The sequence below is a fragment of the Mirounga angustirostris genome, unplaced genomic scaffold, assembly GCF_029215605.1.
Source record: "Mirounga angustirostris isolate CCGP_5_RB_7025 unplaced genomic scaffold, mMirAng1.0.hap1 SCAF_9, whole genome shotgun sequence".
Lineage (NCBI taxonomy): Eukaryota > Metazoa > Chordata > Mammalia > Carnivora > Phocidae > Mirounga > Mirounga angustirostris.
In genome coordinates this window covers 54,467,413-54,484,076 of record NW_026991717.1, presented here as the reverse complement: position 1 = coordinate 54,484,076, position 16,664 = coordinate 54,467,413, and the positions used below count along the sequence as shown (strand labels likewise).

General features: G+C 38.1%; 1 protein-coding gene across 1 annotated transcript in view; it reads right to left on the bottom strand.

Moving 5' to 3' along the window:
* ATP8B4 (ATPase phospholipid transporting 8B4 (putative)) overlaps positions 1-16,664 on the bottom strand; it is a 266,629-nt gene that overhangs the window by 54,145 nt on the left and 195,820 nt on the right. Inside the window, exons 17-20 of the mRNA XM_064570495.1 lie at positions 11,483-11,598; positions 8,247-8,411; positions 7,124-7,235; positions 5,219-5,324 (exon numbers count right to left, since the gene is read on the bottom strand). Coding sequence (XP_064426565.1) covers positions 5,219-5,324; positions 7,124-7,235; positions 8,247-8,411; positions 11,483-11,598 — 499 coding nt within the window. The remainder of the gene's footprint in view (positions 1-5,218; positions 5,325-7,123; positions 7,236-8,246; positions 8,412-11,482; positions 11,599-16,664) is intronic.

The following is a 16,664-nucleotide window of genomic DNA, read 5'->3' as shown; positions in this document are numbered from 1 at the left end:
TGGACATCTTTCTTTCTGTTTTGTTTTTTATTGTTTTATTGTAAAAGCAAGAGAAAACACAAATTTCTATTAACCTATATGAAGTTGTAAAATATGATAGAAACTGTTTTCATTTTAAGTATAAATTACATCATATAACAACCAGCATTATTCCTTAGAAGTCTTTCCCTCAGAATTCTATTCCTTAGAAGTCCAAATTCTATTGTAATTATGCTTAGACCATCTCTCTACCAAGCACACAACAACAACAAATTGAAAGAACAATTGGCAGGGGCGCCTGGGTGGCTCAGTTGGTTGACTGTCTGCCTTCGGCTCGGGTCATGATCTCGGGGTCCCGGGATCGGGCCCCACGTCGGGCTCCCTGCTCAACGAGGAGCCTGCTTCTCCCCTCCCCCTCTACTGCTCCCCGTTTGTGCTTGCACTCTCTCTCTCAAATAAATAAAAAAATAAAATATTAAAAGAAAAAAAAAGAATTGTCTCTGTGATAGTCTCTACCATAAAAATTCAGCCAGTCAATAAATCTGTCAATCAAATATCAAATAAAATCTGATCGTTGCTAATATACCTAGTTCTGTGCCACTAACGGCAGAAGACAGGAAAGCAGACAACATAATTCCTATCCTTGAGAACGTTTTCCAAGATTGGTATTTACCTTCTTGGGAAATCCAAAGTATTTACTAGGACACCTATCTTTAAAATGACGATGTGAGAATGACCAGGAGTGCTTTAGGAATTTTTTTTTTCATTTGTCCCAGATAGTTTTTTTATTTAAATTCAATTAATTAACATATAATGTATTATTTGTTTCAGAAGTACAGGTCTGTGATTCACCAGTCTTATATAATACCCAGTGCTCCCCAGTGTCCATCATCCAGTTACCCCAGCCCCTACCCCCCTCCCCTCCAGCAACCCTCAGTTTGTTTCCTAAGATTAAGAGTCTCTTATGGTTTTTCTCCTTCTCTGATTTCGTCTGGTTTCATTTTTTTTCCTTTCTTCCCCTATGATCCTCTGCAATGTCGATAAACACATAATCACTTTTAATAACTGCATAGTATCCCATTGCCAGTGTATGTCATAGTAATTAACAAAATCCCTTGTGACTGGGTATTTGAGCATTTTCTGATTTTCTATTATAATTGATGCAGCAATCAATATTTCTCTATATACCTATTCAGACATTTATCCACTTGTTTAAAGACAATTCCCAGAAGTAGTGATCATTGGATCAAAAGTATACATATATGTAATTTTGAAATATGTTGTGAGTTTGCCCTCTAGAAAGTTTCTACAAACTTATACTCTAAACAACAATTTATAAGAATTCATATTTCTCCACATGCCTTCCACTTAATGACAGTTATGCCATCCACTTAGTCAACCAAAGGTGGCTGGATAAAATCTTGAGATAGTAACTTTGGTTCCCTACCCCTTCTGCAATCACCACCACTACTACAGATGACCCTCTTTACTCTGAAACATACCTTGCCTCAGGAGACCTCACAGAACCAAATACAGAGGGAACAAAAAAGAGTCAAGATCTTGCTTTTTAAGTACCAAAATAGACTCTTGAAACCCACAGCAGCATTGATCTTGAATTTTGCTAATGGGCTTTTTGAGAGGGAAGAAAAAAGGTTCTCCAAGTTTCATAAGACAAATCCTTAAAGAAATCAAGGCATAAAATGTTGCCATAAGCAACAGAGTAGAAAGCCCATCCAAGCCTAGAGGTAAGGGACTACGAAGAGAAACTTAGATGCTGGTGAGTCATTAAAGAAAGCTGGGTCCTAACTCACACCCCAGACCAGTAGTGGATGAAGGAATGTGTGGGTCATGGAATCCTCAGATGAGTTTTTGGGAATCTGAGTATGGAATAGTTGCCACTGACGTATGGTGACAAAGAAGATCTAGAGTAAAGGGATTTCAGGAACAGAGGCGGCCTTGTGAGAGCACAAGTCTTCTCATACACAGATGAAGAACAGCCACACTTCTCCTATTTCCCCAGGAGCATGTGGAAGTGAGCCAAGAGGGACAGCCAGCAACCCAGAGAGACAGGAGACCAGACAGGGACACAGAAGTGGGAAGTGCTAGATGTCAGCCGGGTAGATGAGGAGGATCAGTGACAGATGGGGCAACTGTGAATCCTAGACTTGAACTAAATTTACCCAAAAGTGCCATCAGGCAGAAAGAGGTTTAAGTTCAGTTTTATAAAATTTAAAGAGTTTTTGCTCTTGCACAGTTGAGTGCATTCTGGGCTATGAAAGTCAGACAAGCTAGAAATGACATAGGCTTCTACTTCTCTTCACATCCAATCAAATTCTGAGTCCTATCCATTCTACCTCCAAAAGAGCTGTCAGTTTCATTCCACTCTTTTGGCCTCACTGCCTTAGTTCAACCTCATCATCTCTAAACTCCAGTATTCCAACAGCTTCCTGATGCATCTCCCGATACTGTTCTTTTTCCCATCAAACATACTCCATCTATCCTGTCACTGGAGTGTTATTTCATAAATGTAGAATTGGGTTTAGAAGCCATATCATTGGCTTAGAAGCCATTCATATCCACTCAATAACTTTAGGATTCAGTATAACCACTTTCACTTGTCAATCAATCACCAATTTGTCTCTGAAAAAATGGTCCTCACCTTTAATTCTGTCATACACCCTAGCTACCACATGGAATACTGCTTCTGGAACAGAACACGATTTCCTTCATGTTTCTATGCCTTCATGTATGCTGTTCCATCAACCTGCAATATCCTTATCCAATGTAACCAATTGAGGAAGGGATCCATAAAGGTTGTAATAGAGGTCAGCACGTTGTTTTCAATATCTTAAGAAGGTTAATAAAAATATAGATGGCTATATGATAAGAATATATAGACTCACTGCTTTTTCTTAACTTTTGTGTTATTTTTGGCTACCATTACATCAACTGGGTGCAGAAAGCTGGTATAGCATGCTTCTGGCAGCTGATTGCCTATGTCTTTGCACAATACATATTGGGAAATCTAGTTAATTATGACTGATATAATTTTATTATTATTTATATAATTTTAATATAGACTCCACAGAGTCTATTGGGGAAACATTAATTAAAGTAGTCCCTGTTGTGGGAACAAGGGCTGAAGAAAAGGGATAAAGGGGAACGGAGGAAGTGGGGAGAGAGGGGGAAGGCAAGAAAGGTGCTCATTGAATGGCCACAAATCTTTACATTCTTACCTCTTTTAATCTCCTGAATAAGTCTACAGAATAGATATTTGTATATTTTCCCATTTACAAATGAGGAAACAAATCAAAGAGAGGTGGAATAGAATATTTAAAGTAACTTAGCCTGCCAGTGAGTTGGAAGCCAAGATTCCAACTGGGGTCCAGCTAACACGAAGCCCATATCCTTCCTCTTACATCTGCTGTCTCTCCCTGGAATTTATTCTGCTCTCATCACTACTCTGGTGTGTGACCTCAAGTGAAGCTGTAAGATGCCTCAACAATTACATTTTTTTTTATATCAATCATTTAAAGGGAGTAAGAATACATCCAACATATGTTTAGAGAGACATGTGGCAAGTGATTTGGTGCACAGGCTCTGGGACCACACTAGATTCAAATACCAGCTGAACCACTAGCCAGTTGTGAAACTTCAGGCATGTTATTTACCCTATCCATGCCTCAACTTCTTGATCTGTAAAATAAGGATAATGATAATGCTTAACAATGGGTTGCTTTGGGAATGAAATGCAATACATGTATCCTGCTTGTAACAGTGTCCCAGGCACTGTTTTAAAGCATTTAGCACTAGGCGCATTATGGTCTAGATCTGCTCACATCCATCTTCCCTCAGCAAGAGTTAAATCCCCCCCACCACAAAAAGGTCATTTAAAGAGATTTTCTTAAAATATTTAACTGTTATTAATTACTAAACAAATTATTAATATTTCCCCCAATTTCCCAATGTATTTGGCAAAGACTTGCAATCTCGATCTTCTAACCAGCATATACAGCAGTTTTCTACTGGGAGTAAAACAGTGTGGAAGTTGGGAAATTTGATCTACAAGTAGAAATCGGTGGTGCTGACAGTTAAGACTTCCTTTCTTTTCAAGGTTCAGGAACAAAAGTGTAATGATGGAAACACATTAAGGAAGCCCATAGTGTTCCACTGCTGTGTTGAGGGGAAGTTAGCCCCATCTAGAATGTAGCAAAATATAAGCAGTTTGCCTCTAATGCAATAATCTGTTTGGCCAGACCCAAAATGGATTGAGTTTAGAGATGCTACTGCAAGCATTAGTAAGCAAAAATTGTTATGACAGCATTTTTTAAAGTTCTGGTAAAATAATTATGCAGACTTTTAAAATCTTCTTAAAATGAAATAGAAAAAAAATAAAGGATAAAATTGGCAGATTTTAGGAAATGTTATTTCTCAAAATTTAATGTTTGTCTACTCTTACCTAATTTCAGCAGTTATGTATTTTCTGGTATTTGCAGCAGTTACACAAATTTCACAGCATTCTATTTCTCATAAGGATTATATAGCTGGGTTTAACAGTAACTGTGTCAAAATACCTACTTTCTTTAATGCTGAAAGACTCTATTCCAACTTTACATACCATCTCCTCCAGCTGTGTTTTTCAAATTTATCTGATCAATTTCACCTAGGTACTTATGAAAATACAAGTCCCCATCCCCTATCCCCTGGAGATTCTTAATTTGGGGGGCCAAATTGAAGCTAGGGAATTGCTATTTTAAACAAATGCCCTCACTGAATCTGATCACTCATATAAGAGCTAGGCACTCACCAACACATAGTTTTAAAGGATAATTCTATGTAAGTGATTTGAAATCCTTTTCTAAAAATACTTGGAGGATGCCTGGGTGGCTCAGTCAGTTAAGCATCTGCCTTCAGCTCAGGTCATATCTCAGGGTCCCAGGATCGAGTCCCACATCGGGCTCCTTGCTCAGCTGGGAGGCTGCTTCTCCCTTGCCTGCCGTTCCCCCTGCTTGTGTTCTCTCTCTCTCCAACAAATAACAAAATCTTTAAATATATATATATATATTTAAAAATACTTGGAAAATGTTGGAGGCCTGAAGACAATGTTTCACTACTGATGTCAAATTTACCTTATGAATAGGAGTTTAGGAAACATGCAGCAAGAATTCTATTCCAAAATAAGGCCACAGGAACTATCTCTCCCTTTCTCTCTTCCTTTCTTTTTTCCTTCAACACTTACCTGAGTTCTTCTCTGACTTCCACTGCTGTGTTCCCTGCTATAATGAACACATCATTCATGTCATCAGTCAGCATGTTGCAGGCATAGCCAATGTTGATGGCAGTTTCTGATACAAAATAAAACCCACCTCAGTTAGAACATTACTTAATAACATAAGTAACTTTTTCATAAAAGTTTTGAGGCATTACCCTTTAATGTCAGAGAGAGTGTGATGAGAGATAAAATCCAAGAAACCCAGAGGTAAATTCAAAGGCCCAGGCTCCATGATCAAATTCACCACTTGTTAAATCCATGGAGAAGTAGCAACATCTATGAATTCTCAGCTTTCTCATCTAGTTTTTGAAAAAACTTCTTGATTCCCAAAATTAGTATTTATGAAAATACCCTAAGGCCCTGTGATATAGTGAAATGTGTAAATAAAAAACTTTTTACCTGAAGTCCCAAATACTGCCTTTGGAGAGCTAAAATACTTAATTTAGCTATTATTTAATCTGATGTGGTATACACATTGAAAAAACTCACAAATTGTTCAGTTGAAAGCAAAAAATGTTCTTATAATAGCTTTATAGTTCTCCCACAGGCAACACTGCCATTTTTCCATTAAGTAAATTAAAGTTTGGAATTTGACTATCACCTCAAAGACCACGCAGGACTGCTGCTACTAGGTAAGTGGAGAAGTACATGATGTTGAGCAGTCCTTCCTCCACTTCTGTAGAACTGGACCCTTGGATAGTTAGGTAGCCCTTCCATCCTCAGTATGGTCATTTGTTTCTCATTCTATTGGGTCATTAGGCTCTTGCCAATTCTGTGGGATAATTAGATTTGCCCTAAGTCTGAAGGCAATTGATAAAATCTTAGCATATCCTTTGTATAAGCCACAGAAATGAAAGCTAAATAAGAGTAAACTGGTGTATATTCATAACTAAGTAAATAGTTATGAATGTACCCACTGATCAATGTCAAACTCTAGGAAGTCTCTACTAATACACCACAGAGCTCAACTCTCTACTGTTTATTTTTTGTAATCAGTGATTTGGGTGAACACATGGAGAACTGACTTATCTACAAATCCTCCAATGTTCTAAAAAATATGTAACAAGTAGATAGAATCTTGAAAACATGGGTGTGCCAATTTACTAAATATTCTGGTTTACTAATGACCAAGCATAAAATCATTTTTGTTTTAACCATTACTGTTAGCAATAGATCCAAAATGTACTGATCCCTTTTCCTTCTTAGGAAACACAGTACCCTGAACATAATGACTCTTTCTATGCTGACTTGGCATTTTGTCATGTCTGAAAGTGGGCCAGCTCTCATTGTACCACTACATGGGCAGTCCTGGAATTTAGCCTAGTTGCACTGGAACGCCTGTGGTGATTGATAAAATGCCAGAATATTTCCACACCATTTGATACATAGCCACTTCCCTGTCTCCCCAAAGCCTGCCTACCATCCTGACCCCATCCCTAATATCCCCAAACCTCCCTACCATCGAGAAAATAAAGGAGTAGTTAGGTCTCCAATGACTCCAATGGAGGTCTCCAATGTCCTGCTTCAGTGCTATGCCTCTCTTTGTCCTGATTGGGGGCACTGCTCATGTGAAACAATAAACATTATTTAATACCATTGTTGCCTACAGGTGAAACTATCATATTTAAGAAGCAATTGAGCTGAAACTCAACAGACTGAAGAGTATACTATAGAAGACAATTCATTAGTTTTTGTTTTAAATAATAAATTTTTGTAATATATTAGCTTTCCTTTTTATATTTCAACTCTTTCCTATGTGAAGGGCTGTGTAAATATCTAATTCATTAAGCTTTCTGGTTAATTAAAAATTTACCAGAGAAATTATTGCCCACCCCCCTTTCAAGACATCATCAGCATCCATTTTCAATTTACCTTGTTTGTCTCCTGTTAGGACCCAGATCTTAATATTAGCTAATGATAAACTTGCAATCGTTTCAATAACACCCTCTTGTAACTTATCTTCTACAGCAGTGGCACCTAGTAGCTTCATTGAAAAATAGAGAATACCTTATGTTAATGCAGGCAAACAATATCCACAATATCTATGGCTTTAAATCACCAAGTTTAGAGGTCAAGGAACATGAATTGAAGAAGGAAGTTATGATGCATTGATACAGCAAGCATCTTATTACGTGCAGTGATGGGTTGGGAAGGTCCTCAAGAGGAAGTTCCCAAATCAAGCCAACTGATAGTCACACCAGTTAATGGCAGAGATACTGGAGGTTAGAATTTATGAGGGGTCTGATATGCTCAGGTAACACATTAGCATAAACCATCAGAAGCTACTTGGGCTTCTAAGAACTGAAGAACTCCCCAGCCTCTTCCCAACTTACATCAACATGGAAAGGTCCAAAGGAGAGTCCTAATCTCATAGTAAGAATCACAAAAAAGTAGAGCCATTCTCCTAAATTAACAAACCAGCAGATGTCATAAACTAAAAAGTGAAGGGTCTTGTGTAATATCTCATCCAGAGATGAACATAACATGCTCCTTAGTATCTCAAAATAGTTAAGCGTCCTGACCACTGGGCCTCAGGGAAGAGCAGTTTCTAAAATAGATCATACTCTGGGCAACACAGATATCATCAGAACCTCATGGCCTAGGGTGGTTTAGAGCCATAGCCACTCTTCATGGAAAGTTTCCCTGCTCAAAAAGGTAGATCATAAAGAAAGGAGAAAAACAAAAAAACAAAAAAAAAAAAAACCACATAACATCAAGGACATACCAGAGGCTGACAAAGAATGGAGATGACACCATCTTCTACTTTGGGGAAACTTCCAATTGTGTAAGCTACTGCTAATAAAAATAATCCTCTAAGCTCTCTAGGGCCATACATGGCAAACTTGAAGCCGATGTATAGAGCATGAATCAATGTTTGAGAGGGTAACATCTGCTATGTGCAAGATGATTTGGCAATGGATTATTCCTATGCTAGATCTCTAAACACATACTATCCCTTTTATAAACAGAAACCATCATGCTTCCAAGCTCATACCATTAAATCCCTTTCAATTTCTTCATATAGCCCAGCTATCCGTTCATCCCTCTCATCCATGAGAGTGCTTGCATCTTCAAGCATCTTATGCCACTCTTTAAAGTACTTGTCATCCAGATCTCTGTATGCAATGGCCAAGGTTCGAAGGCCTTCCCCTGCAAATTCCTGTCAGAGCAGAAATAGATACAGGAACCATCACAGAATGGTAACCATGGCAATAACAGCAACAATAGTGGGTAAGAAGTTTTTTACTTAAATTCATTTTGTCCCAAGAGTATTATTTGGCCATCCTGACCCCCAACTTTTTCATCCCCTTGGAAATGGGATATAATGTTTATATTTCGTATTTTATTTCTATGGGGTCAAAACACTCAGGGGAGCTAGCCTGCCCCCTAAAGACAGCCGCAAAGCCTGCTGAAGTGCCCTAGGTGAGAAGTGATCAACCACACCCATGACTTGAGATACCCATTTGAAGCAACATAGATTGGTTCCACCTAAGAATATAGCTATGTCTAAAATTAACTGAGTCCTACTTCTTTTTATGCTTAAAATCTTCCATAATAAAAAGTCAAAGTCAATTACAGATGAATAAATAAACATTGGTCAGGTAACAGAAGTTGAAGCATATTAAGGTTATAAGAATAACCTCTAGGGGCAAAAGGGAGAGTGAGGCAGAAAAGTCAATACAAATACTTGCTTCTGGGAAGCAAGAAGTAGAGGCTGACTTTTCCTTTTCATTCTAGATCTGTAAATTTTCTTACTTTTTGCTATATGAAAGTTTTATTTTAATAATTAAAATTCTTAGAAACTTAAAAAACATCATCAAGTCAGGTTAGTTTTAAAAATTACTATTTTTGAGAAACTAATTTCTATGGAGTATTTAATAATTGGTCAAATTAATTGAAGAGTCATATTTTTCCTTTAGTGTCTCAGTAAACTGATGATTTCTCAAATGATACCTTTGGTGCTTTATCCTTCTAATAGGAAAAATAAGGAAATAAAAATGGGAGACTGGTAGTTGCTAAGTGTCTCACATAGCCACAATAGCTAGAAACATATGTAGATTGCTTTGCGGAAATGTTAAAAACCTCCCACTTTGTCTAGGCCTCCAGTGGTCATTTTATGGGCCTCTACACTGCAAGTGTTATTATAAAATTTCTGCTCCTTTGGGCATTGCCACTGAGCATATCTTCTCTGTCGTGTTTTGGCTTATAGAGCAGACATAGGTTTGTGATCAGGCACAAGTTAAACCATGACACACCCTAATTCGGTAAATGGAAAGTAAATTCAGTGCATGCTGCAATGATGTGGTTTTGCCCACAGAGACCATGATAATTATCCAAATTTATCTTGTAGGCAAATGGTAGCACTCTGGACATTGTAATCACATTTTGCAAGACCACCACTGGGTTCCCTACTGATCTGAAAATCTAGTTACTGCCTTGTAATGATCTTTTGTCCCCTTAATTCACAGAAACACTTCTTTGCCTTTAACTTGCAACCATACTGGGCATGACCAGTGCTTTCCTCCCGGTTCTGTACAACAGTGAATCAACTCAAAATGGCATTACAAAAGGGGACAGATGATTTAAGTTATTTAATTAGTGCATGAATCACAAGTTTAATCCTAAATGAGCATTTGAGCAAGGTCGTTTCCTACCATTAAACAATTCAAAATCAATTATTAAGTATAAATTGAAAACCTCAGAATTTAAAGTCAAATGAACAAAGTGAATGAAGCAAAGAGCAAGTCAACTGACATTACCTGGAAAAAACCTCTTTCGCACAGAAATATAAAAAGACCAAATTAGACTTCCTATACTTTAGTATGAAAGGAAAACGTATGAAAATCCAAAGCCTTTGGTGTTTGAGCAATGGCAAAAATCAGATACTTATGATTCTAATGTTGTTTTCATTAAAAAAAAAAAAATTAAAAAGACCATGCCAGCCTTCTGGAAGAGATTAAAAGAAAATCAAGAATGCTCTATTGGAAAGACAAAAACAATAGCTATGTTTGTAACCAATATTACTAAACCATCATTCTTTAAACTTAAAGTCAGGGAAAGGGATTTTTTTGTTTTGTTTTATCTATTTGTTTGTTTTTTAAAGATCCAGGGAATGTTTTGTATTAAATATAGGGCTTGACAAAGGACATGAATCCTCAATAATTTTTTAAAGGAGAGAAACCAATGAGGATATGAGAATTTTGACCAGTTGCCCTTAAAGTTCATATTCGGCTAAATGGAACCTCAAATAAATATTAGAGAGACACTTGAATCTTCAGGTTTAAACCAGGTTAATGTCATATTAATTCATAGACTCTTACTCTTTTGCCAAAATATATGTGCCAAATTTATATGGCATAAATATATATGCTAAAGATTACTCCTGCTCCCTTCAAAAAGCTTTTGGTAGCTTCAACATAAAGAATATAAGTGACTCATCATGATTTATGACCTTAACAGAAGGACCCCTGGAGGAGAAAGTTGGCTACTATTTTCCCCTCAGCATCTAAGCATGACCCTAAGCTATTCCCCGGAGGTGGGGGAAGGGGGGGCGGTAATCATAAGAAACTCCATTGGTGTCAGACACATTAGAACCCAAGAGAAAGCAACTGTCCTGCTCCTCTTTCCAGAACCAGTCTCCAAGGGAAGAAGCCTCAAACTGCAGGGGAGTTAGAGCAGGTTTCCCTAGGTGTCCTGAGCCTTTCCCTGGCCAGCGTTCAACAGCGTACACTCAGCGGCTACTTCACAGCTGCTCTGTGTTAATCCATCTGTGGTAAGACTGATCAGACTACCAGCAGGCCAAGGAGAGGGGTCCATGTGCCAGGTTCCAGATATTCACTGGCAGAGTTTCCTGTGCTTTCTATTTCAAAAGTCGGATCATTAGGAGAAGGAAGGGAAAAATGAAGGGGGTGGGGAATTGGAGCAGGGAGACTAACTATGAGAGACTATGGACTCCAGGAATCAAATTGAAGGTTTTAGAGGGGAGGGGGGTTGGGGGATGGGTTAGCCTGGTGATTAAGGAGGGCACGTATTGCATGGAGCACTGGGTATTATAGACAAACAATGAATCATGGAACACTACATCAAAAACTAATGATGTACTGTATGGAGACTAACATAATAAAATTTTTTTTAAAAGTCAGATCATTTCACTGATATTTTAAAAATCAGATCTAATCACAGGAAGTGGCCAAAGGGCCATCGTGCTAACCTTCAGACAGAAGCACTTACACTGAGATGGTTTGTCGTCAAAGTCAGAAGGTCTTCATTGGATGGATGAAGTTTTTCAAATAGAATAGTGTCTGCTCCTTTGGAATAAAGCTTTATCTGTCCTTCTGGGTTTCGAACTGAAAAGAAAAATTTTGCATAGGACATAATCAATGAAATCTGTCGAAACTAGACTTTCCTAGGGCTCCAGCTAGGAAATTTGGAAATGGGCATAACGTTTTGGCCAGTAGTAAAATATTCAGTGCCTTTAATTAGAAGGTCACTATCTAAGTCACTTGGCCTTATTCCTGTTCTATTAACTTAGAAATATTCCATCTACTGGAATCCTTTGATTTCCCAAACTCGGAAACAAGTGTTTTTATTCAGATGTGTATGACCTTACCATTTTCCTTGCCTACTATTTTGAAGGGTTGATAAATTCAAATTAAGCCTTCTGGATTGAACAGAATTGAAAGAAAGCTTTGCCTGCCTGTCTCCTGGTGTGAAACTCAAGACCTACTGTAGGAATCAACTATCACTGTTATGCCAAATGATCTCCACATGGAATTCTAGCCATTCAAAGCCATGGTTTACGCACTAGTTGTCGGTCCTTGCTGATGTTTTTCTTTACCCTCTTTACTCATTGGAAAAGCCCTTTCTTTCATTCTTGGTGGTTGATTTTTTCAGTCACAATCCTGGCCTGCAAGCCTACCTCACATGGGGCTTTCAAAATTAGATTCTACCTTCTTTTAACTGAAATTCTGTATCAGTTAGGGCTATGCTTTTAATCTGCCCCCCCTCCCCACGTTTGGGAATGACAGCCCTGACGAGGATCCCCTTCATTCCAGTCTTTAAGCCTTCCCCTGGCTGTCCCACATATTGCTGTCAAATCTTTTTTTAAACTACAGAATCCTTGGCCTACATTTGTAGGCTTGGTTTTACAGCTTGGCACATACTAGGCCCTTAATTATTTGTTTGAATGAATGAATGAATGAATGAACGAACGAACAAACGAATGAATGAATATATGAATGACATGGCAATATATTTCTTTCCAGGAACTATCTACAATTTAAGACAACTTTCTGGGTCACACCGTAATGGTCTGAACACTGACCATTACAAGCTTCATCATAGCAAAGATTGTTACGTGCTTTCCACTCAATTATACCTTTTCTCCAAAGTAGAATGCCTCAAAACAAATGAACATAAATACTGACTACTATTAATTTAACAGAATATAAAATTTAGAGCTTGACTTAAAGGAATATAAATACCAAAGTATAATAAATTAATCTCCCTTCTTACCTTTAACTACTCTTACTTAAGACTTGATCTATTCTAGGGTGCCTGGGTGGCTCAGTTGGTTGAGCGACTGCCTTCAGCTCAGGTCATGATCCTGGAGTCCCGGGATCGAGTCCCGCATCCGGCTCCCTGCTCGGCGGGGAGTCTGCTACTCCCTCTCCCGCTCCTCCCTCTTGTACTCTCTCTCTCACTCTCAAATAAATAAATAAAATCTTTAAAAAAAAAAAAAAAAAAGACTTGATCTATTCTAGTGTCCTCCTAGCTTTGAATATATTTAATGCACCCTGGAAACTTTTTTGTATTGGGACTTGTCTAGGGCTTGTCTTCTCTCCTAAAACCCTTGGTCAGCTCTCCTAGTTGCCAGAATGCATGCAGTTCTTCTTGTACTCTGGCTCTAATTGCCCACATTGGGGAAAAAGAAAAAAGCATATATAATTTATCTAATTGTTCAAGTTGGGGGGAGACAGAACATTTAATCCTAGCTTTCTTTTGCTTTCCTTCTATAGCAATCCAATTTAATAATTTCTCCCTTCCATCACCAGAGCTATAAAGGCCAAGTATGTGCATCCTACTTTTACCAGTATGACTTCTCTGTGACTGTTGTTTATAGTCCAGGCCAGGACATCAGTTCTCAAACTTTTTGGTCTCAGAACCCCTATACACTCTTAAAACTTTGTGAGAACTCCAGGGCTTTTGTAAAGTGGGTTATATTTATCAGTATTTACTATATTAGAAATTAAAGTTGAGAAATGTTATTATATCAATGGTCTTATGACACTAATTATGTTACTGTAATAATGACTATTATAATAATTATAATAAACATATTACATATTAACATAAATAACATTTCTATGAAAATAATTATAATTTCCACAACAGAAAAAAAATTAGTTTGGAGAGTGGCATTGTTTTACATGATTACAGTTCTCTTTAATGTCTGGCTTAAAAGATGGTCGGACTCTCATATCTGCCTCTGTGGTTCAGTCTGTTGTGATATCACACATCATGTGGCTTTTATAAAACTCTGCAGTATACTCATGAGAAAAAGAATGAAAAAGACAAATAACATTTGTATTATTATGAAAATGTTTTTGTCCTTGTGCATCCTCTGAAAAGCTCCCAAGTTTTCTTAGGGTTCCCTAGACCACACATGGAGAATCACTGGTCTAGGAAATCACAAACCAATTATGATTTGTGCAAATCCCTTACCATCTCTTCATCTCAGTTTCTACATATGAAAAGGAGATATTTAAACACTCTAACTTCTAGGGTCCTTTCCAATCTACATTTTTCTCATTCAGTAAAGATTTTCCATTTCTTCCATGTTTTTTTTCTTAACCCAGCATTAGTCCCTTTAAATTTGAGTTTGTGTAAATCCAATTTCATGGAATCTTGCTTAATTTTACTCACTAAACCTTTCCTTTTGCAGCTCAGCAAGTTTTGTATCTCTTCATTCAAGGCTTCTAGTCATTTCTGCTAGGAAATCTCAAGGCTAATCAAGTCTCACTCATTTCAGAAGTTAGCCTTTTTAAAATGAATTAAAAAGAGAGGCGCCTGGGTGGCTCAGTCAGTTAAGCATCCAACTCCTGATTTTGGCTCAGGTCATGATCTCAGAGTCATGGGACTGAGCCCCATGTTGGGCTCCATGCTCAGTGGGAAGTCTGCTCCAGATTCTCTCTCTCTCTCTGCCCCTCCCCCTGACTCTCTCTCTCTCTCTCTCAAAAAAAAAAAAAATTAAATTAAAAAGAACAACAGGGCGCCTGGGTGGCTCAGATGGTTAAGCGTCTGCCTTCTGCTCAGGTCATGATCCCAGGGTCCTGGGATCGAGTCCCACATCAGGCTCTCTGCTCCTTGGGAGCCTGCTTCTCCCTCTGCCTCTCTCTCTCTGTCTCTCATGAATAAATAAAATCTTTTAAAAAAAATAAAAATAAAAATAAAAATAAAAAGAACAACAGTTTTAATGGTCAAGATAACATGTGGGCAGAGTCTGGACAAAAATCATAGATTTTTAGTTATAAATTCTTCTCCCATTGCCAGTCCTTTATATATTGGTGTTCTTCAAAGATTTTCCTAGGATCTAATTCCCCTTCCACTCTCCATGTAGTCACATTCATTTCTATGGCTTCAGGTTCCAGTGACAGAATGATTGCTTTTAAATGTATATCTCCTACCCAAATCTATCTCTAGCATTCCCTTCCAATCTGTACATCCAACCACGAATTAGATATCTCCTTTTGGATGTGCTCATGCACACCAAACTCAAACTGGGCACATTATCGTCCTCCAACAACTAGGTATTTCTCTTATGTCTCCATCTCAATAACCAGCTTCACCATTCACTCAGTCTTCCAAATCAGATATCCAGCCATACTCGAAGCTCCTCTCCCTCCACCACCCATACATCCAACTGCAGCCATGAATTTCTCTTCATCATCTTATCGCTTGCCTATATTATCACATCAACCCAAACGGTTTTATTCATTTCAACCCTGCTTCTCTCCAAACTCTTCTGTAATCCAGCCAGAGTCATCTTCACACCACTGCTTAGAATCCTGCAATAGCCTCCATATGCCCTTAGATCAAGTTTGGACACTCTTAACATGGCCTAAACAGGAATCATTAAGCCCTGTCCTTTTCCAGCCTATTTCCTACCCTATTTCACCATCTTCTCCTGGGTGCGATCACACAGAACACTTTTCAATTCCACATTCTCCCTCAGCATCAAGTCCCTGGGACATGGTAGGCACTTACTAAATATTTGCTTAATTGAGTTGAATTATAATTATGCAAAATTCATTGAAAGCAGAAGCTATGCCTTTGTGACATAAAAAGAAAAAGGTCAGAAATGGTTTCCAGGTGTATGCTATAGGCGTAAATGCAATAGCAACACTGTGAAGGGTGATGAGTAATTCTATTTTGCCATATTTCAGTTGGATGGCTGTTCATATGTCCACACAGAGAAATGCCTGTTATATGGCAGTGTGATTTGTATTCTGATCCTCTCTAAAAAGTTTAGAGTTGAGCAACTCTTTCTAAAGATCTTGCAAGGGTTTTTCAAGGAGCTAGCCTAGTTTATTCTTCCTTAATGTTTATTGCCACTTGCCTCTATTAGTAAGTATCTTTGAATTTTATCTCTGTATTTTTATTTACACAATGAGAATTGGTCCTTTTAAAACTGTATAACAAGATCTATATGTTTATCAATATAGTAGGTTCTATACCCTCTGACAAAATTCTTTATAGAAATCTATTTTTATTGAAGTACCTGAATTAAATCAGGGCTCTTGCCCTGGAATGAAAGTAGTACTAGTATCAAAATGATACATTTATGATTCAATCAATGATAGCGCTCCCTTCAAAAAAAAAAGGGGAGGAGAAAGAGGAAACAGATGGAGAAGAAAGAGGAGGAGGAAGAGAAGGAAGAAGAGGAGGAAGAAGAAAAAGAGGAGGAGGAGGAAGCAGAGAAGGAGGGGGAGAAGGAAGAGAAGGAGGAGAAGGAGGAGGAGAGAAGCAACAGCAGCAAATATGTGAGTCTTCACATCAGGGTGTTGTCCCCACAGACCAAGCCATATGACAATCATGAGACTAGCATTGTTTTTTGTGCCTTATTATCAAACAGAGATTTTTCTACCCTAGTGGAGCCCCTCTTTCAAATTCCTCCTGATTAAAAACCAAACAGAACCAAAATAAAGCCCACAAGCTTCCACGCATTCTGTGGTGGAACATTACCTTTCTTCATATGGGATCCATTAAGCCAAACATCTGAAGTTTGTGGTTAGGCTGTGATTTCTCCACAGCCCGTAGTGGTGACTGATGCCGCGGGAAAGCCAAAAGTTTCCCTGTGTGGCAATTTTAGGTTTTTGTCAACACCCTCATAGCAAAGAGAAGTCAGTTCTAG